At 42.5% G+C, this 23,333-nt stretch overlaps 1 protein-coding gene across 1 annotated transcript in view; it reads left to right on the top strand.

The window, feature by feature from the left end:
- Window positions 1-1,400: 1,400 nt before the first annotated feature.
- wdr33 (WD repeat domain 33) overlaps window positions 1,401-23,333 on the top strand; it is a 40,366-nt gene continuing 18,433 nt past the window's right edge. The window contains exons 1-11 of the mRNA XM_046322629.1: window positions 1,401-1,594; window positions 5,011-5,235; window positions 7,102-7,170; window positions 7,394-7,498; window positions 11,069-11,164; window positions 11,378-11,529; window positions 15,380-15,477; window positions 21,629-21,755; window positions 22,128-22,282; window positions 22,620-22,688; window positions 23,075-23,195. Of these exons, the coding sequence (XP_046178585.1) occupies window positions 5,032-5,235; window positions 7,102-7,170; window positions 7,394-7,498; window positions 11,069-11,164; window positions 11,378-11,529; window positions 15,380-15,477; window positions 21,629-21,755; window positions 22,128-22,282; window positions 22,620-22,688; window positions 23,075-23,195 (1,196 nt within the window). The 5' untranslated portion in view covers window positions 1,401-1,594; window positions 5,011-5,031. The remainder of the gene's footprint in view (window positions 1,595-5,010; window positions 5,236-7,101; window positions 7,171-7,393; window positions 7,499-11,068; window positions 11,165-11,377; window positions 11,530-15,379; window positions 15,478-21,628; window positions 21,756-22,127; window positions 22,283-22,619; window positions 22,689-23,074; window positions 23,196-23,333) is intronic.

Here is a 23,333-nt window from a genome sequence, read left to right as displayed (position 1 = left end):
TGCAGCCTTGCGAGGGTTAACACGTTTAAATGACTTTACTCACCTCGGCTGCAGTGAAGGAGAGACCGCATGTTTTCGTTGCAGGCCGTGTCAGTGGCACTGTATTGTCCTCAAAGCGGGCAAAAAAGTTATTTAGTCTGCCTGGGAGCAAGACATCCTGGTCCGTGACTGGGCTGGATTTCTTCTTGTAGTCCGTGATTGACTGTAGACCCTGCCACATGCCTCTTGTGTCTGAGCCGTTGAATTGAGATTCTACATTATAACTGCAGTTAGAGTGCAGTATAACTGCAGTTAGAGTGCAGTATAACTGCAGTTAGAGTGCATTATAACTGCAGTTAGAGTGCAGTATAACTCCAGTTAGGGTGCATTATAACTCCAGTTAGTGTGCAGTATAACTGCAGTTAGAGTGCATTATAACTCCAGTTAGTGTGCAGTATAACTGCAGTTAGAGTGCATTATAACTGCAGTTAGAGTGCATTATAACTGCAGTTAGAGTGCAGTATAACTCCAGTTAAAGTGCATTATAACTGCAGTTAGAGTGCATTATAACTGCAGTTAGAGTGCAGTATAACTCCAGTTAGTGTGCAGTATAACTGCAGTTAGAGTGCAGTATAACTCCAGTTAGTGTGCAGTATAACTGCAGTTAGTGTGCAGTATAACTGCAGTTAGAGTGCAGTATAACTCCAGTTAGTGTGCAGTATAACTGCAGTTAAAGTGCAGTATAACTGCAGTTAGAGTGCATTATAACTGCAGTTAGAGTGCAGTATAACTGCAGTTAGAGTGCAGTATAACTGCAGTTAAGAGTGCATTATAACTGCAGTTAGAGTGCATTATAACTGCAGTTAGAGTGCAGTATAACTGCAGTTAGAGTGCAGTATAACTGCAGTTAGAGTGCATTATAACTGCAGTTAGAGTGCATTATAACTGCAGTTAGAGTGCATTATAACTGCAGTTAGAGTGCAGTATAACTGCAGTTAGAGTGCATTATAACTGTAGTGTGCTGCGTCCAAAATAACATTTTCTCTACTTCAGTAATTTTGCAGTATAACTGCGGTTCAACTGCATTCTACGATTAATGCGTCCAAAATATCACAGTTGACTGCAGTTACTGCAGATTTTAAAACTGCAATAATTTTTTTGTAAAGGTGCAATAAACGCCTACCCGGGCGCCTGGTCCAGATGATCGAATCCTCTTATTGTTATTAGTAGTAGTATTAGTAGTAGTAGTACCAGTACCCTAATTACGTGATGACGTTTGAAACTCCCACCGCAGGATTACGTGACGACGTTTGAAACTCCCACCGCAGGATTACGTGACGACGTATGAAACTCCCACCGCAGGATTACGTGATGACGTTTGAAACTCCCACCGCAAGCGTAATGTCGTCAAGTCGCGTTGAAAAAAAAAATAGAAGCTGAACGAGGAGAAAGCGCCGAAATGGAGGCCGGCGTAGGTGGCTAAACACGAGAAGTGACAAACCGATACATTTTCAATAAACTTTGAGGCGCTTATGATTCTCAAAAAGAGTATATATATATATCTGAGAAGAATCTAGTTATCCGTAGCTAGATAACTCGGCATTGGATATTGTTGGTGAGTTTCTAAGCATCGCGTTGTTGTTGTAAAAGACGACTTCCACCGGGCGCCATTTAATTACGTTGTCAAGTCAGGAACAAAACATCAATTTGAAGAGGAACGGATTGTGATGTCTATTTTCGTGTTAGACACAAACATTGACATGGCTTACTATACATCCATACATCGTAAACTAATCCCTTAATAGTTTGGCAGCTAACTAACGTTTTTCTTTGTTATTCGTATTGACCTACGTTAGCGTGTTAGCTAGCAAGCGTTAACGTTAGCTGGCTAGCCACCACCTCGTCCATTTCCAAGACTAGTAACGTTATTGACATCAATTTTAACTAGTTGGCTAACTTTAGGCTTAGTTCCCCCCAAAAATACTATTTGGGGTCTTGACTGTTGCAGTTGGTCAACAACTTGGGATAACAACCGACCCAGCCAGTGTAACTTCACGTTAACTCAGCTGATCACTGGTTGCCAAGGATCTACTGTGCGCTTGCTAGCATTAGCTGGTTAGCTAACTAGCATAGAAACCTCGTGTGCTGCTAGCTAGACAACGTTACCGCGGCAAGAAATTCAGACTCTTAGAACTGAAACAGTAGCCAGCTAGCTTATACATTTAGCTAGCTGTCTTAGTAACCGATAGCTAACTAACCTTAGTTAACTACTGGTAGTTAGCTACATATCTGACTCTGGACGTAATAACTTTTCGGGTCATTTTTAGTTAGCTAATCAATTAGCCTAGAAGCAGATTCCAGTTGACGTTAGCTAGCTAGCTACCTCCCAACCATGCTGGCTTTGGACACATCGCAGTAAGCTATATTTTGGACCTAGGGGTACAAATAAAGTTGTTTGAATAGTTGGATATGTTGCCCTCACAAAGTAGTTTATGTTTGTCAATTAAACCGCTTTATCGCTTACTTTTGGACATACGTGGAAGTTGTCAATTATGCAAATCCAACAAGGAACAAATGCACACCGAATCACTGCATATTTCCTCACTAGTGTCCTGGTTATAATGGACTGTCCTTAAGCACAAAATAAAGTGGATTTTATTATGGACACATGTTGGGAAAATGTTGATGTATTGAAAAGAATGACATGAGACAATTTTGTCAACTCGCCTATTTGATATGAGTCATTTTGTGAAGTTTCTGAGCTTAACGTTTGATAAAAGGGGGTATTACTGCCAGTGGGTTCTGTTTTTATTACCACATTATGTAAAATGTCTGTTCATTTAGTTATTTACATGTGAACGTGTAATGAAATGCACTTTGATTAGCCTTGTGATACATTCTGTTTGTTCTTTAGGCAACTGTGTTCAGTCATTGTCATGCCAAACACGTTTCATGCTAAACAGGTATGACATTGATAAAGGAGTTGGCTACAGTGGGACCAGAGCATGTTGGAATATTGCCCAATTATTATAAGTGGTCCCACTCAGATCATAAACATGTTAGTATCGCTCCTAGTTGTAGGATATGTTTGTGTTTAGATGTTTCTGGTCATTTTCCTTTATGTAAACCCAGCCTTATGCCTATGCTGTGGATAAAAGGCAGAAGGCAGTCGGGAGTGTTTTCTATGGTGTCATTGAGATGTTTTCTGCAAATGTGTGTACAGTACTGAATGTTGTTGCTCTAGTAGGCCTATACATAGGCTAAATTGAGTTTGTGTGGACAGTGGGGTGCTCAATGCTCACTTAGGTACTGCTTACATGCGGCATACATGAATGTCACAGTGAAGTAGCGTAGACTGACTGTTGCATTCTTAGTTTGAATTGTGTCCATGTCAGGCTTGCTGTACACAGGTTCACCATAGGTTCAATGTACAGATTAATAAGCTTGTTTACAATAGTATGACAGAACAACGTTGAAATGTAACCTATAATTGATGCTTGCAAGATGGTATGACTGAAGCCATGTTTTTTTGTTTGTTTCCAATCCCTCTTGTTATGAAACGGGCAACAAAGTCTGGAAACCTGTTGCAACATCACCCCTTTTGACACTCATTTATTTAGACTTGCCCGTATTTGCAAGCTCACCAAACTAGAACTCATCTGAACTGATTTACAGTCAACTTAGTCCAGGGTCAGATGTTATTATTGACCTGAATAGTAGGCCTGTGAAGGTACAGTCACTGCTAGTCCAGGGTCAGATGTTTTTATTGACCTGAATAGTAGGCCTGTGAAGGTACAGTCACTGCTAGTCTGGGTCAGATGTTTTTATTGACCTGAATAGTAGGCCTGTGAAGGTACAGTCACTGCTAGTCCAGGGTCAGATGTTTTTATTGACCTGAATAGTAGGCCTGTGAAGGTACAGTCACTGCTAGTCCAGGATTGGATGTTTTTATTGACCTGAATAGTAGGCCTGTGAAGGTACAGTCACTGCTAGTCCAGGGTCAGATGTTTTTATTGACCTGAATAGTACGCCTGTGAAGGTACCAGTATCGCAACATTGTTTTTTTCCATGACAAAAGTGAAAACACGAAGCACACCCAAACTCTTTGATTCTTTAATTAAGAACCTGCTGTATGTGAAATATTGTGCTATAGCTTGGAAAATTAAATAAATGTGACTGGATGACAACATAATGTTTGTTTCCAGGCCTGATTTCCTAAATAAGTTCATATGTGCTTTGTTTTCTTGCCACGATACTAATTGGTATCATCCCGGCCCTAATAAATATGCCTACTTTAAAGTTGTTAGAATTTGGGGTTGGATCGGCTGATCCTAGATGGGTCTAAAACTCTCACTTCCCACCTGTGGTATATGTTCGCAGTTTCAGCTGTGCCTGTCCAGTCAGGGGAGGTGTCATGTCTTGTTTCTTGAAAAGACAGAACTCTGCAATTAGACAGCGTCTACTTATAAGTTGACTGTTCTGAAAATTGTGGATGTTGGTGGTGATAAAGCTTCTTGGTAGAGGAATGTTGCAAATTCCATGCCCAATCAGTTACATGGGCTGAAGCCGAATTTGGCATCTGTAGTTACAGTATAATTAATCTCCTAAATAAAGGCTGCACAAACCTGTTAGACCCAATCAGATGGCTTTGATGCCCTTTCAAAATGGATTTAGTACGCTATATTTTGAAGAAGCACTGCCTAAGTGTTTTGTGAGAATATTGTGTTGTTTAGCGTTTTCTCTGTACTCATGACGCATTACCTTTCAACCAACCGATCAAATGCCTCTCCCCTCCGCCCCCATCTTGGGGCGGCAGGGTAGCCTAGTGGTTAGAGCATTGGACTAGTAACCGAAAGGTTGCAAGTTCAAATCCCCGAGCTGACAAGGTACAAAATCTGTCGTTCTGCCCCTGAACAGGCAGTTAACCCGCTGTTCCTAGGCCGTCAATGAAAATAAGAATTTGTTCTTAACTGACTTGCCTGGTTAAATAAAGGTAAAATAAATAAAATAAAATCTTCCATCTCTTCCCAGGTTTAAAGGAGCAGATTGACCATGGCGACGGACACCAGCTCCCCGCCACGGTTCTTCCACATGCCGCGGTTCCAGCACCAGGCACCACGGCAGCTCTTCTACAAGCGCCCCGACTTCGCCCAGCAGCAGGCCATGCAGCAGCTCACCTTCGACGGCAAGCGCATGCGTAAGGCTGTCAACCGCAAGACCATCGACTACAACCCCTCTGTCATTAGACACCTGGAGGTAATGGATGTGACCTGAAGCATCAGTTATTTTGTGACCAAACTTTTGAGTTCTCTTGTGACCCACTCGATGAACAACATTTTTTCAGCTACCAAAGCACAGGCGTGTTTCTAGAGAAACTGGACTTTGTGCACAGAGTAACGGCGCTGCATTGGATAGCAGCTCAGGGCTCAACATTAACACTTGTCCTATTTTCCAAGACAAGTAAAATAAAAATCATCCAAAAAATAAAATAAATACACAAATCAAACTATTTATTCTGATCAAAGGCCAACATTGGAATAATATTCAAATCTGTTTTTCATGTAGGCCTTTACGTACATAAAAAAAAGCCTGCATGTCAAAGAGTAGGTAATATGCAGGTGATATTGGCTTACAGCGTCATGTTCAAACCGATGCTGACGCGAGGGAGGTGACAGAAAATGTAGCCTAACTTTAATAAGACTTTTAATTACATAAATATAGGCTAAACGCTGGTGATGTTTGACCAATATTATGAAAGATCGAATCCTACAACGTCTCTGACGCTCTTTGGCTCGTTAGTGTGCCAGCCCTGCCACATCCATCAAAAATGACAAAGGGAAACACCCAGCCAGAAGCTGCCCAGTGACGCGACCCTACCAGACGAGCTGAATTCTTTCTATGCTCGCTTCGAGGCAAACATGAAACCATGCATGAGAGCACCACCTGTTCCAGGGGACTAAGTGATCACGCTGTCCATAGCCTAGCATAGTGAACCTTCGCCCCAGGCTGTCCTGAGTGCTCTGCAGCAGGTTTTCATCAAGGATCTCTCTGTACTTTGCTTTGTTCATCTTTCCCTCAAACCTGACTAGTCTCCCAGTCTCTGCCACTGAAAAACATCCCCACAGCATGATGCTGCCACCACCATGCTTCACTGTAGGGATGGTGCCATGGTTTCCTCTAGACGTGTCGCTTGGCATTCAGGCCAAAGTGTTCAATCTTGGTCTCATCAGACCAGAGAATCTTATTTCTCATGATCCGAGAGTCCTATAGGTGCCTTTTGGAAAACTTATGGAAGGTTCTCCCATCTCCACAGAGAAACTCTGGCGGATGGTCACTGACAGTCTTGGTGGTTACAGTCTTGGTGGTTACAAACCTCTTCTTTTTAAGAATGGTAGATGCCCCTGTGTTCTTGGGGATCATTAATGCTGCAGACATTTTCCTTCTACAGATCTGTGCCTAGACACAATCATATCACGGAGATCTACCTTCGACATCATGGCTCTGTTTTAAATGTAACCTTTATTTAACTAGGCAAGTCAGATGGGAACAAAGTCTTATTTTCAATGACGGCCTACCCTGGCCAAATCCGGACGATGCTGAGCCAATTGTGCGCCGCCCTATGGGACTCCCAATCACGGCCAGTTGCGATACAGCCTGGATTCGAACCAGGGATTGTACTGAAGCTTCTTGCACTGAGATGCAGTGCCTTAGACTGCTGTCAACCGCTTGCACCACTCAAATCATGTCCAATCAATTGAATTGACCACAGGTGGACTCCAAGTTGTAGAAACAGCTCAAGGACGACCAATGGAAACAGGATGCACCTGAGCTCAATTTCCAGTCTCATAGCAAAGGGTCTGAATACTTATGGAAAGTATTTCTGCTATTTTTAAAGCATTTGCAAAAATGTCTAAACCTGTTTTCGCTTTGTCATTATGGTGTGTAGATTGAGGAAAATGTTTTAGTTAATCCATTGTAGAATAAGGCTATAACATAAGTAAAGGGGACTGAATACTTTCCGATTGAACTGAATGTATTTGGCTAAAATGTGTTTAAATGCAAAGACCTTTGTCCATTTTCTTTTTCATGGTTCCTTAAATGCTCTCTTTTTCTTGACTGCAGAATCGTTTGTGGCAGCGAGACCACAGAGATTTCCGTGCCATCCAACCAGATGCAGGATGCTACAATGATGTAAGTATGGACAGATACTAGGCTTATATGATTTACAGTTAAAACTGTGATTTTGACATTCTGGTAATCTAAGAAGAAAATATGCTATCAATGAATGTGTCAGGGTGTTAGCAAGTCCGTGTTCCTGGCTAGATCTGATAAATGTTGTACCCATTTGTAGACAATAGGCTGAAATGTGTGTGTTTTTCTCAGTCATCTCCCTTTATTCCTCTGGCTCTTGTAGCTGGTTCCTCCTGTGGGCATCTTGAGTAACCCCATGAATGCAGTTACCACAAAGTTTGTCCGAACTTCCACGAACAAAGTGAAGTGCCCTGTCTTTGTCATAAGGGTAAGTTTCTTTTCCCTCACACTTTCCGCCCTTGTTCAGGGCAGACTACTCGTATTATTCTGAGACCATGTGAAGCCCATATTACAGGGGTGTCACTCAATTCCTGGAGGGCTGTGTGTCATCTGGTTTTTATTGCTGTTCGTTTTATGTCCAATTAAGACCGAGACAACCAGGTGAAGGGAGTTACTAACTAATCATTAGGCAGGTTTCCATAGACGGCAATGACGCAAAAAACATTGTGACGTGTGTAATGGAAAAGGCAGCTATAGCAGAAATGTACCTAAGATGGACAAAGTTCTGCTGGATGGATTTGATTTTGTTTTGTTAAACTTTTTTTACTGCGACAAATGATGGAAAATGTGTTTTAAAAAATCAATGATTGTCGGAATAGTTTTGAAGGTATTTGAAGGTAGGCGTATCCTATATAGCTCCAGTCCACATTTTAAATTAAATGCCTACTGCTTGCTAAATAAATTTTCTATCTACACACAATACCCATAATGACTAAGCAAGAACAGGTTTTTAGAAAGAAAGAAATTATATCATGTTTACATAAGTATTCAGACTCTTTACTCAGTACTGTGTTGAAGCACCTTTGGCAATGACTATAGCCTCGAATCTTCTTGGGTATGACGCTAAGAGCTTGTCACACTTGTATTTGGGGAGATTCTCCCAACTCTTCTCTGCAGATCCTCTCAAGCTTTGTCCGGTTGGATGGGAAGTGTCTCTGCACAGCTATTTTCAGGTCTCTCCAGAGATGTTCGATCGGGTTCATGCTCTGGCTGGGCCACTCAAGAACATTCAAAGACTTGTGCCGAAGCCACTCCTGTGTAGGGTCATTTTCCTGTGGGAAGGTCAACCTTCACTCCAGTCAGAAGGTTTTCACTCTGTTCATCTTTTCCTCGATCTTGACTAGTCTCCCAGTCCCTGCCAATTAAAAAAATGCTTCATGCTTCACCGTAGCGATGGTGCTAGGTTTCTTCCAGGCGCGACACTTGGCATTCAGACCAATCTTGGTTTCATCAGACCAGAGAATCTTGTTTTTCATGGTCTGAGAGTCCTTCTGTTGCCTTTCGGCAAACTCCAAGCAGGCTGCCATGTGCCTTTCACTGAGAAGTGGCTTCTGTCTGGCCACTCTCCCATAAAGGCCTGATTGGTGGAGTGCTGCAGAGATGGTGGTCCTTCTGGAAGGTTCTCCCATCTCCACAGAGAAACACCATTTGAGGCCACTTTGTTCTTGGGGACCTTCAATGCTGCAGACATTTTTTGATACCCTTCCCCAGATCTGTGCCTCGACACAATCCTGTCTCGGAGCGCTATGGACAATTCCTCCGACCTCCTCCTGACCTGGTTTTTACTCTGACATTCACTGTCAAAACTGTGGGATCTTATATAGACAGGTGTGCCTTTCCGCTAGTGAGTAGCCAGCTAATCCTTTATGTTTAAGGGTATTGTTACAAAGGTTAAGTTCTCCTCTTATTACATGTTGGGACATACCTTAAATGCAAATAGCGAGTTGAAACGGCTTGTTGTCAGAGAGGAAGAAGTGATCTTTCCTCCCTTTTTTTGTGAGTGTCAGGGGAGGGGCTTGGTGTCTGTGCGAGGGGGAAGGTGCACACAGCACAGGTGGATCGAAGGATACGAGACTAAAAAGAGAGAAGAAAAATACCTTGATTCTTGCGATACAAGCATTTGGAACATCGTGCTTAAACCTTGATTCTTGCGATACAAGCATTTGGAACATCGTGCTTAAACGTACACCACCGTTCAAAGTTGGGGGTCACTGAGAAATGTCCTTGTTTTTGCAAGAAAAGCAACATTTTTCCATTTAAAATAACATTAAATTGCTCAGAAATACAATGTGCACATTGTTAATGTTGTAAATTATTTTTGTAGCTGGAAACTGCAGGTGTTTTAATGGAATATCAACATAGGCGTACAGAGGCCCATTATCAGTAACCATCACTCCTGTGTTACAACGGCACGTTGTTTTAGCTAATCCAAGTTTATCATTTTGAAAGGCTGATTGATCATTAGAAAAACCTTTTGCAAATGTGTTAGCACAGCTGAAAACTGTTCTGATTAAAGAAGCAATAAAACTGTCCTTCTTTAGACTAGTTGAGTATCCAGAGCATCAGATTTTGTGGGTTCGATTACAGGCTCAAAATGGCCAGAAACAAAGGATCTTTCTTCTGAAACTCATCAGTCTATTGTTGTTCTGAGAAATTAAGGATATTGCATGCGAGAAATTGCCAAGAAACTGAGGATCTTGTACAACGCTGTGTACTACTCCCTTCACAGAACTGAGCAAACGGTCTCTAACCAGAATAGAAAGAGGAGTGGGAGGCCCCGGTGCACAACTAAGCAAGAGGACAAGTACATTAGAATGTCTAGTTTTAGAAACAGACTCCTCACAAGTCATCAACTGGAAGCTTCATTAAATAGTACCCGCAAAACACCAGTCTGAACGTCAACAGTGAAGAGGCGTATCTCAGACTGGCCTATAAAAAGAAAAGAAAAAGATGGGCAAAAGAACACAGACACTGGACAGAGAAACTCTGCCTAGAAGGTCAGCATCCCGGAGTCCCCTCTTCACTGTTGACGTTGAGACTGGACAGAGAAACTCTGCCTAGAAGGTCAGCATCCTGGAGTCCTCTCTTCACTGTTGACGTTGAGACTGGACAGAGAAACTCTGCCTAGAAGGTCAGCATCCCGGAGTCCCCTCTTCACTGTTGACGTTGAGACTGGACAGAGAAACTCTGCCTAGAAGGTGAGCATCCCGGAGTCGCCTCTTCACTGTTGACATTGAGACTGGACAGAGAAACTCTGCCTAGAAGGTCAGCATCCCGGAGTCGCCTCTTCACTGTTGACATTGATCCTGGTGTTTTGCGGATACTATTTAATGAAGCTGCTAGTTGAGGACTTGTGAGGCGTCTTGTTTCTCAAACTAGACACTGTAATGTACTTGTCGTCTGTCTCAGTTGTGCCCAGGGGAGGGCAAAGTTACACCATGGCACGGACCATGGCGATACATTGACACATGAGAATTATTAGAATATTGCAAATTTTAGTCAATTCTTGCATTGTATCCTTGCTGACTTTTGTGGGCTACCTGAGACATGAAACAGTTAGGTGGGAGGGCAGTCACTAATGTGCAATTTTGGAAACACTTCAACCACTACATTTTTGTGCGACACAAGGTTTTAGCTGACTTTTTTTGTCATTACGTCTAGCTGTTTTTATCAACACAACAGTTCAATGGAAATGCAACGTAGCAGCCATTTGTTGCATCTATTTTCTATGCAAACTTTTTAAATGTCGACGAAAATCATTGGATAAGTTCATGGAAACATAGCTCTTGCACTTAATTGATCAATCAAGTACAAGGGATAAGCCAAAAGCCACACACATGGCCCACCAGGAAATGAGTTTTCTGCAGAATATAAATGGGCACTTCAGAATGTGATTACTAAGTTCAGTCTCACTCTTCTTGCCTATTTTTTTTGTTCCCTTCTTCATTACCCGTTTAATTGATCAGACTATTCCTCCATCCCTCTCCCTCGTTCATAGTGGACTCCTGAGGGGAGGCGTCTTGTCACAGGAGCCTCCAGTGGGGAGTTCACCTTGTGGAACGGACTCACCTTCAACTTTGAGACCATCTTACAGGTGAACATTGAATCCTCCCTCCTACAACACTTGACAATTAATTTAACCTTTGGCTCCACTGGCTGAATACACTTTCTTAAAAAACAAAGTTTAAGGTTAGCGAAACACAAGAAATGTCAGCTGTATATCCACTGTCTTCTAGAAATGTGTCTCCAGCCCTGTGTTTTTGGTCCTAGTGCTCTCTCTGACTACGTCTCTCTCTACTCCCCTCAGGCCCATGACAGCCCTGTGCGGGCCATGACCTGGTCTCACAACGACATGTGGATGCTGACGGCTGACCACGGCGGCTACGTCAAGTACTGGCAGTCCAACATGAACAACGTCAAGATGTTCCAGGCTCACAAGGAGGCGATTAGAGAGGCCAGGTCTATACACAATCTACCATTTTCTGTAGTTAACCCCAGCCTATTACTGTTGTTATTGCTGTTTCCCCTGAAAATGATAAATGTACGTCTGTGCTGTCGCAACACTGATCTTTTCTTATTGCCATCATCATTGCCTGTGGCTCATGATGAGTTGTGTATCTTGATTTTTTCTATACATAACTACTATGTACAGAAAAGGTTGATTTTCACGGTGTTGTTAAATAAAGTGTTGATCTATATTCAAAAGGTATTGGCATAGATGAGCCCAGGGGGGACAGACTAATACCGAATAAAGTGGAGAGGTTGCACTTGACGTTGCTGCATAGGTAGTTTTGAATGTGGCGCACTTCCACAAGGGGACAGTATTATCCCTCTTATGGACACACATAGGGTCTCTCCATTACACACACTTTACCGCAGTCCCATGGTTGGTTTGAAGTGTTTTGAGATGTAGGCAAATGCATGTCTACAATTCCCACCGTTTGAATCCACCAATATTGCCACTCCCATGTTGTTAACCATTTTAATTTATCCCAGTAACAAAACCCACATCCACAAGTGACCCCATAGCTTCTTGAATAAAGACTTTATTTCTGTTGAACACACAACCAAATTTCCTCTGAGGTTAAAGCAGTTGTCCATCACCCTTCACTTATAATTCCTATGCTACCCACAAGGTCGCTTCGACCACCCGCCTTCCCACCACCCCAATAACCCTGGTATATTCAAAGTTAAAGATGCACTATGCAGAAATCGCTCTTTCGTTGCTAAAAATCTAACAGTTCGCCTAATTGTCAGGTTGTGACAAAACAAGCTAGTATAGTGTAGAGAATCATTGTACCATGTAAACCGCTGTGAAATATAGTATTTTCAGCTGTTTGAAGCTTGTGTACAGAACCGAAAGTAAAAGATGCAAAAACAAAACTTAAGACCGGGAAGTATAGAAATAGTGCCCATAGAACAAATCTACAGCTTCTTAGACTTGCTTTCAATGAGTGATTGATCTATGACACACTTTTCTTTGTGCATTTGGTTGGGTCAGCCAAAAAGTTACATACTGCAGCTCTAAGATCTACATTGAATGGGGCGGTGGAGTTAGAGGGATTTATTGAATAAAAGGTTGCCAATGTGTATATTTCTACCTTTGGTGGTGGTTGCCTTCATGGAGCTTTACGAAAATATTCAATAAAGATCATGAATAGGGTTTTATGCTGGGTTTATCTCTGACCTAAAACAACTTAAAGATTCACCTTTTTGAATACATCATTTCTCAATGCCACAACTTATTTTCTTTGACTGTTAATGTTTGTGAGACACTTTTTACTGTCTTGTTGTTAATGTTTTTAACGTGCATTGAATCTCCAGGACCAATTGAAAATAAAGCGTCTCGGGGCCGTGGCCATTGTAACAGGAGGATAAGGGCACTGCCATCATACAAGCATTGATGGCTATGCTCAAACTGAAGATTGCAATTAGGGAACTAGTCAAGAAGTTCCTCAGGTGTCTGTTATGTCAGGTGTAGGCTGTCTTTGCTGTTGGTATGAGTCAAGTTCGGGCCTATAGGCTGGGTGGTCAGGGGGGCTCTAGTATGTTAGTTCATCACCATGTTACAACTGTTGCTCCAGCTACAGATGGAGCCATATTATCTGATTGACTAACAGGAATGCACTACCTCATGACGCTGTAAAAAATAAATCAGTTTGTCTGTTTTCAGACCTAGGCCTAAGCAAATCTGGAAATAATATGGTGCCACTGCTTATCATTTCCATCATTTTGTAAAGTGTATATTGCTTGATCCACAAAACAGACCACCTGGGACATATCTCTACAGAAGTTCAGTTGGTCAAAGACTGCTGCTCTATAATCTCACACTAGACATCCGAGTTACATTTTCCCCTAGCTTCTACTCGTTTGTGTGCACACATCTGATTTAGTTCATGCATTATGGCCTTTTCACAAGGTCTAGTGGAGGGCAAGGCGGAGCTTTCCCCATATTGGCTATCCTCTGTCTGTAAACACTGAAGGGAATAGGAATAGATGTGGGTAAGACCGCAATGGGACTGACTAAGAGTTGTTGAAGATCATGAATCACTTGCAGATATTGTGCATGTTGATAAGGGCAGGTTTAGATTTAATTTTGAATTTCAACAGAACTTTGATTTTTAGCTGGCTTGCTTACTGTTGCTTTAGTGTAAGGTCAAGAAAATGCACTTATTGTAGGTATTGGTAATTTGTGGTGGAGTATAGATGGAAATGCTTGTGCAAACTGAGAAAGATTCATTGAACTTGGGTTTACGTCTAGTGTGAAGCTTTTGGGTTACAGTTTAGACCTGATTATGCTTTTTCATTTTTATTGTTATACATATGTATGTGGACACCTGCTCATCGAACATCTCATTCCAAAATCCAGCATTAATATGGAGTTCCCCCTTTGCTGCTGTAACAGCCTCCACTCTTCTGGGAAGGCTTTCCACGAGATGTTGGAACATTGCTGCGGGGACTTGCTTCCATTCAGCCACAAGAGCATTAGCGAGGTCGGACACTGATGTTGGGCGATTAGGACTGGCTCTCAGTCGGCGTTCCAATTCATCCCAAAGGTGTTCAATGGGGTTGAGGTCAGGGCTCTGTGCAGGCCAGTCAAGTTCTTCCACACCGATCTCAACAAACCATTTCTGTATGGATCTTGCTTTGTGCATGAGGGCATTGTCATGCTGAAGCGGGAAAGGGCCATCCCCCAAACTATTGCCACAAAGTTTGAAGCACAGAATTGTCTAGAATGTCATTGTATGCTGTAGCTTTAAGATTTCCCTTCACTGGAACTAAGTGGCCTAACCTGAACCATGAAAAACAGCACCAGACCATTATTCTTCATCCAACAAACTTTACAGTTGCAACTATGCATTGGGGAAGGTAGTGTTCTCCTGGCATCTGCCAAACCCAAATTCGTCCGTCGGACTGCCAGATGGCGAAGCGTGATCATCACTCCAGAGAAGGCGTTTCCACTGCTCCAGAGTCTATTAGCGGCTAGTTTTACACCTCTCCAGCCAAAGCTTGGCATTGCACATGGTGCTCTTAGGCTTGTGTGCGGCTGCTCTGCCATGGAAACCCGTTTCATGAAGTTCCCGTCGAGCAGTTCTTGTGCATACGTTGGTTCCAGAGGCCGTTTGGAAGTCTGTAGTGAGTGTTGCAACCTAGGACAGAAGATTTTTACGCGCTTCAGCACTTGGCTTTCCTGTTCTGTGAGCTTGTGTGGTCTACCACTTCGCGGCTGATCCGTTGTTGCTCCTAGACGTTTCCACTTCACAATAACAGCACTTACAGTTGACCAGGGCAGCTCTAGTGGGGCAGAAATCTGATGAACTGACTTGTTGGAAAGGTGGAATCTTATGACGGTGCCACGTTGAGTCACTGAGCTCTTCATTAAGGCCATTCTACTGTCAATGTTTGTCTATGGAGATTGCATGGCTGTGTGCTCTATTTTATACACCGGTCAGCCACGGGAATGGCTGAAATAGCCAAATCCACTCTTTTGAAGGGGTGTCCACATACTTTTGTGTATATATATATAGTGTAGGTGTTTCATTTTGGATAGATACGTTCTAGTGTCATTGACTCAGCGTGTTAGTTGTGGGGAAAGACTGTTGAATGAAATAGTATTTGTCTTTTGTGAATTTTGATAAATGCCACTGCACAGCTTGATGGGAGAGGTTGCTGTTGTGCCCAGGAGATGCCCCCCTAAGTGGTTGTACTGTACTAAGTTGTACTAGGATTTGACCCTGTTGTAAACCCTGGGAGCCCAACTGTGTCTTCCTGCATTGTTGATTCTCTTCCTGCCTCACTCTGTCTTCAGTTTCTCACCTACGGATAATAAATTTGCCACTTGCTCTGATGACGGAACCGTACGCATCTGGGACTTTCTACGCTGTCACGAGGAGAGAATTCTCAGAGGTATGTTTTCTGTTGAATACACATACAGCTGTACCTAATTGATACACGTCACTGAACACTGACACCCCCCTCCGAAAAAGATACTCCTGCATACACTTTTCTGTGTTTTTGTACCTTTACTGTAATCATAAGTCTGAACCATCCATGAACACAAACATTGGTGATTGTATAGGTAGGCCTAGACCAACACCAACTAGGCACGTTGCATGAGCATTGACTTTTTAATTGCATTACTTGCATTTTATATAATATAGCTATAAAGGCTAAAGCTAGTTCAATTTCCAAACATATATGATGTACGTAATGTATTTTACGTGGTGAAGTTGGTTAGTAACACTTATTCCAATAGTTATTGGATGAGTGAAATACTTTGGGCTCTGCAGTACAGAAGCATTGACGCTCAGCATGCTATCATTAGCATGTTTATTTCCTGTTTATTATTTTTGGTACACCATTCGTATGACGTTAGATAACCCATAGCTAGGTTTTTGAAGCTGCAGTTGCCGTTCACACCACTATCTGCAGTAAATAACAGCTGCTTCTTTTTATCTAGCTAGCTAGAAGTGTTAGACGGATGCCTGAGTTTGCCACGGATCAGTTTTAAGCAGCGTACTACTGACTTAATGTCTATATTACGTAAAAAGTGATTTTGTTTTTATTTTGTTGTACAGTAGTGGTCATCTAGGGAAAAGCATAACTGGTCATCTTTTCAATACTGCTTGTGTTGGGCGGTCATCTCCTTTTAATATCAGAATGACAAAATTATTCACTGTTTTAAAATGGAAGTTCATATTTTGCACCTTTAATGTTTAATGATGGTTTCTTAATGTTTTCCTTAATATTTCTTTGTTTAATGGTTCTTCCCCTGAAGTAGTCTATGGGCCAGGAGAAACCGTAATCCATGGTTCATTTATTTATATATATTTTTTAACAGCTACCACAAACTTGAGCTAACCTTTGCCACAGCCATCTAAAAATCAATGGGAGTAATGGGGCAAGTCACACCCGTTAAAAATGGAATTGCCAAATAATTTGATGTTACTTTAAGGTGATTTGAAGAAAAAAAACCCGGGAACCGCATATGTATCCAAGACAGGATTGTGTCGAGGCACAGGTCTGTGGAAGGATACCAAAAAATGTCTCCAGCATTGAAGTTCCCTAAGAACACAGTGGCCTTCATCATTCATTAAATGGAAGAAGTTTGGAACCACCAAGACTTCCAAGAGCTGGCTGCCCGGCCAAACTGCGCAATCTGGGGAGAATGACCTTCCTTGGTCAGGGAGGTGACCAAGAACCCGATGGTCACTCCGACAGAGCTCTTGAGTTCCTCTGTGGAGATTGGGAGAAACTTCTAGAAGGACAACCATCTCTGCAGCACTCCAACAATTAGTCCTTTATGGTAGCGTAGCTAGACAGAAGCCACTCCTCAGTAAAAGGCACATGACAGCCGGCTTGGAGTTTGCCAAACAAGATTCTCTGGTTTGATGAAACCAAGATTGAACTCTTTGGCATCAATGCCAAACATCACTTCTGGAGGAGACCTGGCATTATCCCCAAGGTGAAGCATGGTGGTGGCAGTATCATGTTGTGGGGATGTTTTTCAGCAGCATGGACTGGGAGACTAGTCAGGATCGAGGGAAAGTGGAACAGAGCAAACTACAGAGAGATCCTTAATGAAAACCTGCTCCAGAGCACCCAGGACCTCGGACTGGGGCAAAGGTTCACCTTCTAACTATACAATGACCGTAAGCACACAGCCAAGACAACGCAGGAGTGGCTTCCGGGACGAGTCTTAATGTCCTTGAGTGGCCCGGACTTGAACCCAATCGAACATCTCTGGAGAGATCTAAATATAGCTGTGCAGCGACGCTCCCGATCCAACCTGATCTGCAGAGAAAAATGGGAGAAGCTTGTATAGTCATGCCCCAGAAGATTCAAGGCTGTAATCGCTGCCAAAAGGTGATTCAACAAAGTACTGAGTAAAACGTCTGAATACTTATGTAAATGTGATATTTCCGTTTTTTATTTTGTATAAATTTGCAAACATTTCTTGAGGCCTGTGTTTTGCATCGTCATTATTGTGTGTAGATTGATGAGCGGGGAAAAAAACAAACATTTAATGTAATATAATAATATAATATTATATATGTAATATAATATAATATCATAACAACGTGGAAAATACTTTCCGGATGCACTGTAGGCTGAGCAGGATTCATTAGTGATGGCATACTATGTCCACAGGAACTGGTTTCAGTGCCCCACCTCCTTAGTAGTACATCATAAGAGTACGTGGTTTGGTGTGTTTTCTGTCGTGTGTCAGGATCAGGATGGTTCAGCATGATTCACAGTCACATCAAGTCTTTGTTGCATAAACACCCTAGTCAGGAAAAAACATTGCTCCTTGATAACATGCTTTGCTTTCTTTGAATAATTGCTGGGAAGGGAAGGGCCTTGTTGCCGGTCTCTGTTCAGTTATTACATTCCACTCTGTAGTTTGTCTTTGGCACATGACACGGACTACAAGGTGTGAGTGGAATGTTAGATACTCAGACTAGCGAAGGGATTGGGGGTAATTCATTGTAGTGCATGTTTGCATCCTTGTGCGAATTGAATAAAATGCTTTCAGCCAAGTATGAATAAAGCAAACCTCTTGTTTTAGTATTATGCTAATATGTTCACAGTTGCGGTCTGACAATTTGTGTACGTTAACTATTCACAGGCCATGCAGAAAGTTTAGGCCTAATCTGCAATTGGCTTATTCACAGATTCTGTACCGTGTGTGCAAGTTTACTTGTCGTCCGACTTCGGTTAAGGCCCTTCTGCTTGCTTTATTTATTTTGTAACAAAATCATTTTTACTGTGCTCATTGAAGAATAATGCATAAATGATCACTTAGCCTACTTGAAAACAGTTTGTCTTGCTTATTTTTTTTTAGCCTTTCAATAAACTAAACTTTTCTGTGCTCATTGAAGAATAAATGCAAATGCAGAGTTTTACTTTTAACAAGTTTGCCGTTTCTTTTTCCTCTAGACACCCTGAAATGTTTAATATAACCTAATGCATTACCGTTGGTTGACAACGGTTGTTTTGATTTGTGGGTATTGAGAAGCCTTGTGTACCATATCCAGAGATACACTCAAAGATTTGTGCAAATTTTGAGTGAATTGACTTTTAGTTTATATACACTAAGCAAAAAAAGAAACGTCCTCTCTGTCAACTGCGTTTATTTTCATCAAACTTAAAATGTGTAAATATTTGTATGAACATAAGATTCAACAACTGAGACACAAACTGAACAAGTTCCACAGACATGTGACTATCAGAAATGGAATAATGTGTCCCTGAACAAAGGGGTGGTCAAAATCAAAAGTAACAGTCAGTATCTGGTGTGGCCACCAGCTGCATTAAGTACTGCAGTGCATCTCCTCCTCATGGACTGCACCAGATTTGCCAGTTATTGCTGTGAGATGTTACCCCACTCTTCCACCAAGGCACCTGCAAGTTCCCGGACATTTCTGGGGGGAATGGCCCTAGCCCTCATCCTCCGATCCAACAGGTCCCAGACGTGCGCATTGGGATTGAGATCCGGGCTCTTCGCTGGCCATGGCAGAACACTGACATTCCTGTCTTGCCAGAAATCGCACACAGAACGAGCAGTATGGCTGGTGGCATTGTCATGCTGGAGGGTCATGTCAGGATGAGCCTGCAGGAAGGGTGCCACTTGAGGGAGGAGGAAGTCTTCTCTGTAATGCACAGCGTTGAGATTGTCTGCAATGACAAGTCCGATGATGCTGTGTCACACCGCCCCAGACCATGACTGACTCGCCACCTCGATATTGATCCTGCTCCAAAGTACAGCTCATTCCTTAGACGATAAACTTGAATCCGACCATCACCCCTAATGAGACAACCACAACTCGACAGTGAAGAGCACTTTTTACCAGTCCTGTCTGGTCCAGCGAGGGTGGGTTTGTGCCCATAGGCGACGTTGTTGCCCGTGATGTCTGGTGAGGACCTGCCTTACAACAGGCCTACAAGCCCTCAGTCCAGCCTCTCTCAGCCTATTGCGGACAGTCTGAACACTGAAATGGAGGGATTATGCGTTCCTGGTGTAACTCGGGCAGTTGTTGCCGCCATCCTGTACCTGTCCCACAGGTGTGATGTTCAGATGTACCAAACCTGTGCAGGTGTTGTTACACGTGGTCTGCCACTGCAAGGACGATCAGCTGTCCATCCTGTCTCCCTGTAGCGCTGTCTTAGGCGTCTCACAGTACAGACATTGCAATTTTTTGCCCTGGCCACATCTGCAGTCCTCGTGTCTCCTTGCAGCATGCCTAAGGCACGTTCACGCAGATGAGCAGGGGCCCTGGGCATCTTTCTTTTGGTATTCTTTTGGTATTTTTCAGTGTCAGTAGAAAGGCCTCTTTAGTGTCCTAAGTTTTCATAACTGTGACCTTAATTGCATACCGTCTGTAAGCTGTAAGTGTCTTAATGACCGTTCCACAGGTGTATGTTCATTAATTGTTTACGGTTCATTGAACAAGCATTGTGAAACAGTGTTTAAACCCTTTACAATGAAGATCTGTGAAGTCATGTGGATTTTACGAATTATCTTCGAAAGACAGGGTTCTGAAAAGGGGACGTTTCTTTTTTTGCTGAGTTTATTTCACTACTCCCTTAGTTTTGTTTCCACTTAATAAATTGATTAGTGATGTAGCTATCAATTGACCCATTTTGTCTTGTGTTCATATTCAAATAATGTGCTTTTACAGCGGAAATGCCTTGCTCCACTTCTAGGTAAAAATGAATTTAGTACTATTTTACTATATAGTCAAAGGGCAAAATTATCAGCTTTTAACTAAGTTAATGTAGTAAGTACCCCCCTCCCCTCCCCCTGGTCTTGTCTGGTTTAGTAAGGGAACCACAAGGCATTTGTGTTATGTGAGATGGAGTTGATTCAAACATTAACACCGGTATGAAGGACCCAGCAGACTGAGGACATTATTTTCAATGTACCTTGTATTTGTATAATTTTGAGTTAAGTTGAACATGTTTTTAAAAGCTATCGATCTAAGCTAGTTGGAATGTGTCAAGCCATGATTATCTAAGATGTGTCTTAGACTGTGAGGATGCTGAATCGCAGGGTATCCAATCTCTGGTGTGTAGATGATTTACACACACACACAGTCAATCTGCACCCATTTAAAGCCAGACAAAGTGAATGTCTTCTCCTACACCATGTTTTGTTTTTACATGGAAGTACATTATCACAAGCATATATCTACCTGTGCACATATTCTTCAAATGGAACCCCTGTGTGTGCTTTCATGTAAATATATTTAGGCCGATGGGGTTACACGCAAGAATGCACTGCTCACAATCACTTGATGTGAACTGTCATAAATCCCAACATATTTGTTTGTAGAATGTTAAACTGCTTATAGCAATGTCAGGTAAAACAAAGGCAACGTTTATGTGGTGTCATGTAGTGCTTATGTAGACCTGAAGAAGGACTTACTTACTCCTTGTAGAATTAAAAGGTCAAATTGTTGAGTGCCTAACACCCAGAGGAATTGGCTTAGTTAATTTGTTCCAAATTATTACAAGGTCAACCAGTCATGTTATCACTAATGGTTTGTACACTCATGTATCTCCTATCACACACATGTACACATTGTTAAACCTTGTTGGTGTCTCAATTACGTTTGTTCACCTCTTTTGCTCTCTCTTGGCACACACACACACACACACACACACACACACACACACACACACACACACACACACACACACACACACACACACACACACACACACACACACACACACACACACACACACACACACACACACACACACACACTTTGCAATCTTCCGGTATGTGTAATTACTTTGGATTTGCTCTGCCTCCACATCTACTATTTTTATAATAATGTATGTGGTACAAGTATATTGCCCAAGTTTTATGTTTTCTCACCCCACAGTGAGTGAGGGTGGAATTGAGTGCCCCCCCCTAAACACACCGTCTTTGTCACACACACCCGTAGACCGCATCACCTCTTACATACAAGTCAACGATTGTATATTTGTCTTGTCCTTTTGCCTCTGACACACACCTACAGATACTAAAGGTGTTCTTCCTCAACAGGTCATGGAGCTGACGTGAAGTGTGTGGACTGGCATCCCACTAAAGGTCTGGTGGTTTCAGGGAGCAAAGATAGCCAGCAGCCAATAAAATTCTGGGATCCCAAGACCGGACAGAGTTTGGCCACACTGTGAGTTTTACCCAAAGGCATCGGAAAGCGGCATGAAGCACCCAAAACCCAGAGCCGCCTGAGAAATTATCTAACAAAATGTGTTACTTCTCCGTAACAATTTGTGCTTTCTTGTTCAAATTGTTGTTACTGTGTAGTTTCTCAGTAGATGACTGTTGGTAAAAGCAGCTGTAAAATTGGAGGATAGAAACTTATACCCTTTTTACACTACCGTGCCAAGCTGATATGTGCTGGCTCTGATATTCGTCCTTTCCACACGGTTCAGGCAGCAACCTGATGCACAACCAAGCCTGCACAGCTCGGCTCTGCTTAGTAGTGTGTAAAAAGTGTCAGTACCTTACTCTCATCTTTCACCCTACCTCTCTCCGTCAGTCACGCCCATAAGAACACGGTGATGGAGGTGAAATGGAACCTGAACGGTAACTGGCTGCTGACAGCGTCCCGCGACCACCTGTGTAAGCTCTTTGACATCCGCAACCTCAAGGAGGAGCTGCAGGTGTTCCGAGGCCACAAGAAAGAGGCCACAGGTATGTTTTGGCTTGACTTGGCCTATTCCATTTAGCACCTAGTTCAGCAAATGGCCTCTGCTGTAGTTAGAGGAATGTTATGCCAAATGTTGCTTAGTTTATTTACCCTCCTGTGTATGCATGTGTGTGTATGTGGATGAATATCATGAGTGTCTCTATGGATTGTTTCTGCTGTGCTCTGTCAAGGGTGTGAATACGTCCTCTATCGTTTTTACTGGTGCAGGAGAAACTCCTTGAGTTGACAGACTCCAGACTATTTTTGTGGTGATCCTGAGTTTGAGACATTAAACTTATGTTAGTGAAATATGTGTGTTAACCCTTTGTCTCCTGTCTCCAGCTGTAGCGTGGCACCCTGTCCACGAAGGCCTGTTCGCCAGCGGAGGCTCGGATGGATCCCTCCTCTTTTCTGCTCATAAATGTAGTCTGGATACCTCAAAGTGAATCAAGTCATGACATTAGACTTGTTAGCTCAAGCCTCAAACCTATAGTCATGACACAAAGGATCTCATTTCCAACCTCTGACCAATCACAATGCTCATAAATGTAGTCTGACATTAGATACCAATACCAAAGTGAATCATTCCTACACAACCTATAGTCATGACATTAGACTTGTTACAAAGGACTGGGTTCATTACCAAAGTGAATCATTCCTACACAACCTATAGTCATGACATTAGACTTGTTACAAAGGACTGGGTTCATTACCAAAGTGAATCATTCCTACACAACCTATAGTCATGACATTAGACTTGTTACAAAGGACCTCCTGCTCTTATCATTATCACCTACTTTCTGTCAGTGTGGAGAAGGAGGTGGGCGGAATGGAGATGGCCCATGAGGGCATGATCTGGAGCCTGGCGTGGCACCCGCTCGGGCACATCCTCTGCTCGGGATCCAACGACCACACCAGGTAAGCTTACAAGTTGCATACAGTGCATTCGGAAAGTATTCAGTCCTGTTGACGTTTTCCACATTTTGTTACATTAGAGCCTTATTATAAAATTGATTAAATACAACATTTTCCTCAATCTGCACTCAATACCCCATA

The sequence above is a fragment of the Oncorhynchus gorbuscha genome, linkage group LG22 (genome assembly GCF_021184085.1).
Source record: "Oncorhynchus gorbuscha isolate QuinsamMale2020 ecotype Even-year linkage group LG22, OgorEven_v1.0, whole genome shotgun sequence".
NCBI classification, from domain to species: Eukaryota; Metazoa; Chordata; class Actinopteri; order Salmoniformes; family Salmonidae; genus Oncorhynchus; species Oncorhynchus gorbuscha.
The sequence above is the reverse complement of the archived record's forward strand: the minus strand, read 5'-3'. Positions and strand labels throughout refer to the sequence as shown.